We start from the raw sequence: 2,328 nt of genomic DNA, 5'->3' as shown, positions 1-2,328 counted from the left end.
TTCTTTATTTTTATATTATTTTAATAAAAAAGTCTCTAAAATTGATTGTAGTAGATACCTAACGTGGCTTGCATTCTTAGAGAATCCACATAACTTGAGCAATCCAACAACTTTAATAATTATACCAATTCCACCATCTTTTCTTTCCTTTTTCGTTCTATATTTCTTTTATCAAACTCATTTTGCTTCAAAGATAATAAGTCAAGTCATTGGATAATTAGAAATTTGATATTACTAGTTTGTAATGACTAGTTTTCAAAGTTGATAAAAATTTTAAATCACAATAATTGAAACCACACTAATTAAATATTATAATCACTCGAAAATCAAATAATTAAAAATTACAATCACTCGAAACCACAATAATTTAAAATTACAATCACTCGGAAATATAGTACTTCTACATTAAAATCACTCGAAAATACAATAACTAAACAATACAAACACTCCGAAATACAATAATTAAACAATACAATCAATCGAAATGCGCAAACAGTTTAGATATTCCAACTCGACCTGATATCCTTGCACAAACATTCATGTATGATAAGTTGCTCAGTAGTCATTTGTGAGGTGTCTTTGTTCAAGATCTCGTACTCCTTCAACTTCAATCGATGATTCTTAGCTTTTGCATTGGACAAAAAAGTTTTTGTCTTAATCTCCTCAACTTCAAGTTGTTTTTGTTTCAGATCGACTTCAGACTTCTTTACGTTTGTGTACTCGTTGAACTTTGAAAAAATATTGTCATAGTTTACTTTCAGATCCTCCATGGTCGATTTGACTTTGTCTTTTCCCTTTTTTTTTGTTGCCTTCCTACCCATTGGACGAGTATCTTCGTCATCTATGTCTATGCTCACATTTTGGTTGGAAGATGTGTTGCTTGCTCCTGACTCAGAGATCCTCGTCTTTTTTGTGGCCACAAAGTGATCATCAGATTGTGGAGTAAACATTGGACGATCTTTAACAATTCTCCACACATGCTCGAGGTTGAACGCGACACCATTGTTTTCTTCGCGATATTTTTCATACGCAAACCTCAATATGTCTTCGTCACTGTGACCACTGCGATATAAACTGTAAATACTATTGTAATTTGCGTTGAATCAATTTACCTTCTTCTGGATTGTGTTGTGCCAATGTGATCGTATAACATTAGCTTTTCTGCTGTTTGAACCTGCAGGACGATTGTCATTGTAGTAGCTTGCGACACGTCCCCAAAATGCATCGGCCTTCTGGTCATTGCCGATTATTGGATCATCACTGATTGTGACAAAACTTCTCGCCAAGACCTCATCTTCAACCTTTGTCCAAGTCGAACGCTTTCTCGTACCCTCAGCATCCGGAACCGTTTTTTCTAAATTCACCACCTCGATTGGGGATTCACGATCGGAAAGTTGAGTCTCTGGGACAAAAGTCGGAGATGCAGGTTCAGTCGGCATCGAAGATGAAAAATGCGTACCAGTTATGTGTGGGAAACCAAAGCCTTGAAGAACCGGCGGCGTGAATTGTGGATGACTCGTGTTTTGCCAATATTCGACTGAAAGCGGTTGTTGTGGACCTCTGGGGGGTATAATTCGGATGGCTCATAAAATTTCCAAAGCCTTGGAAATTTTGAAGGTTTTGTGGAGGAAACTGCATATTTGGAAATGGATGTGGATATTGATGAGTTGGTGGAATTTGTGGATTTTGGAAAGATGAATTTTCTTGCGAGTTTTGTGTAGTATTCAACAAATATCTAAGATATGCCCTCGTATTTTCATCCATTTCGGATAGAAAATAAGATTTCAGAAAAGAGTAAAAAAGATATAGGAGAGAATGAAAGTAGAATTGAAGAGTGTTGGAAGTGGAATGAATTTTGGTGTTAGCATTGGTGAGTATTTATAGATGAAAATTCTAACTAGCCGTTAGAATTTATTTATTTATTTTTTTTATTAAAAAATAAAATAAAATAAATAACAATAAAAAAGTTTTCGTTAAAACATGCAGTAGTTTGACATAATCTGACAAATAACTGAATATATTACCGTTATTTATTATTATTTAAATTAAAAAGTTAAAAAAAATAAAAATAAAATAAAATAATGCAGGTGCAGACGCGGTCCCCACGCATCTGCACCTGCACACTCTCTTTCTGGCGCGTGCAAGCACGCGCCAGAAAGAAAGTGATGGGGCGTGCAAGCACGCCCCATTTTAACTGTGAACGCCCATCTTCTCTCTTTTGTGGATGGGTGTTAATAACACCCACCCACAATGCTATGAACACCCACATGGGTGTTTATTGGGTGTTAATCCATTGTGGGTACTCTTAGAGAAACACGTTTCTCACTT

The 2,328-nt window shown here is 35.7% G+C and overlaps 1 protein-coding gene across 1 annotated transcript; it reads right to left on the bottom strand.

Moving 5' to 3' along the window:
- Window positions 1–497: 497 nt before the first annotated feature.
- LOC140889695 (glutathione S-transferase T3-like) lies at window positions 498–1,439 on the bottom strand. Its single transcript, XM_073297419.1, has 2 exons — window positions 1,135–1,439; window positions 498–1,062 (listed from the first exon to the last, which is right to left on the bottom strand). Exons 1-2 carry the CDS (start codon window positions 1,437–1,439, stop codon window positions 498–500), a joined length of 870 nt encoding a protein of 289 aa, XP_073153520.1.
- Window positions 1,440–2,328: the final 889 nt, after the last annotated feature.

The sequence above is a fragment of the Henckelia pumila genome, chromosome 3, assembly GCF_033568475.1.
Source record: "Henckelia pumila isolate YLH828 chromosome 3, ASM3356847v2, whole genome shotgun sequence".
NCBI classification, from domain to species: domain Eukaryota; kingdom Viridiplantae; phylum Streptophyta; class Magnoliopsida; order Lamiales; family Gesneriaceae; genus Henckelia; species Henckelia pumila.
Note: the sequence above shows the minus strand (reverse complement) of the source record. Positions and strands in the feature narration are given on the sequence as shown.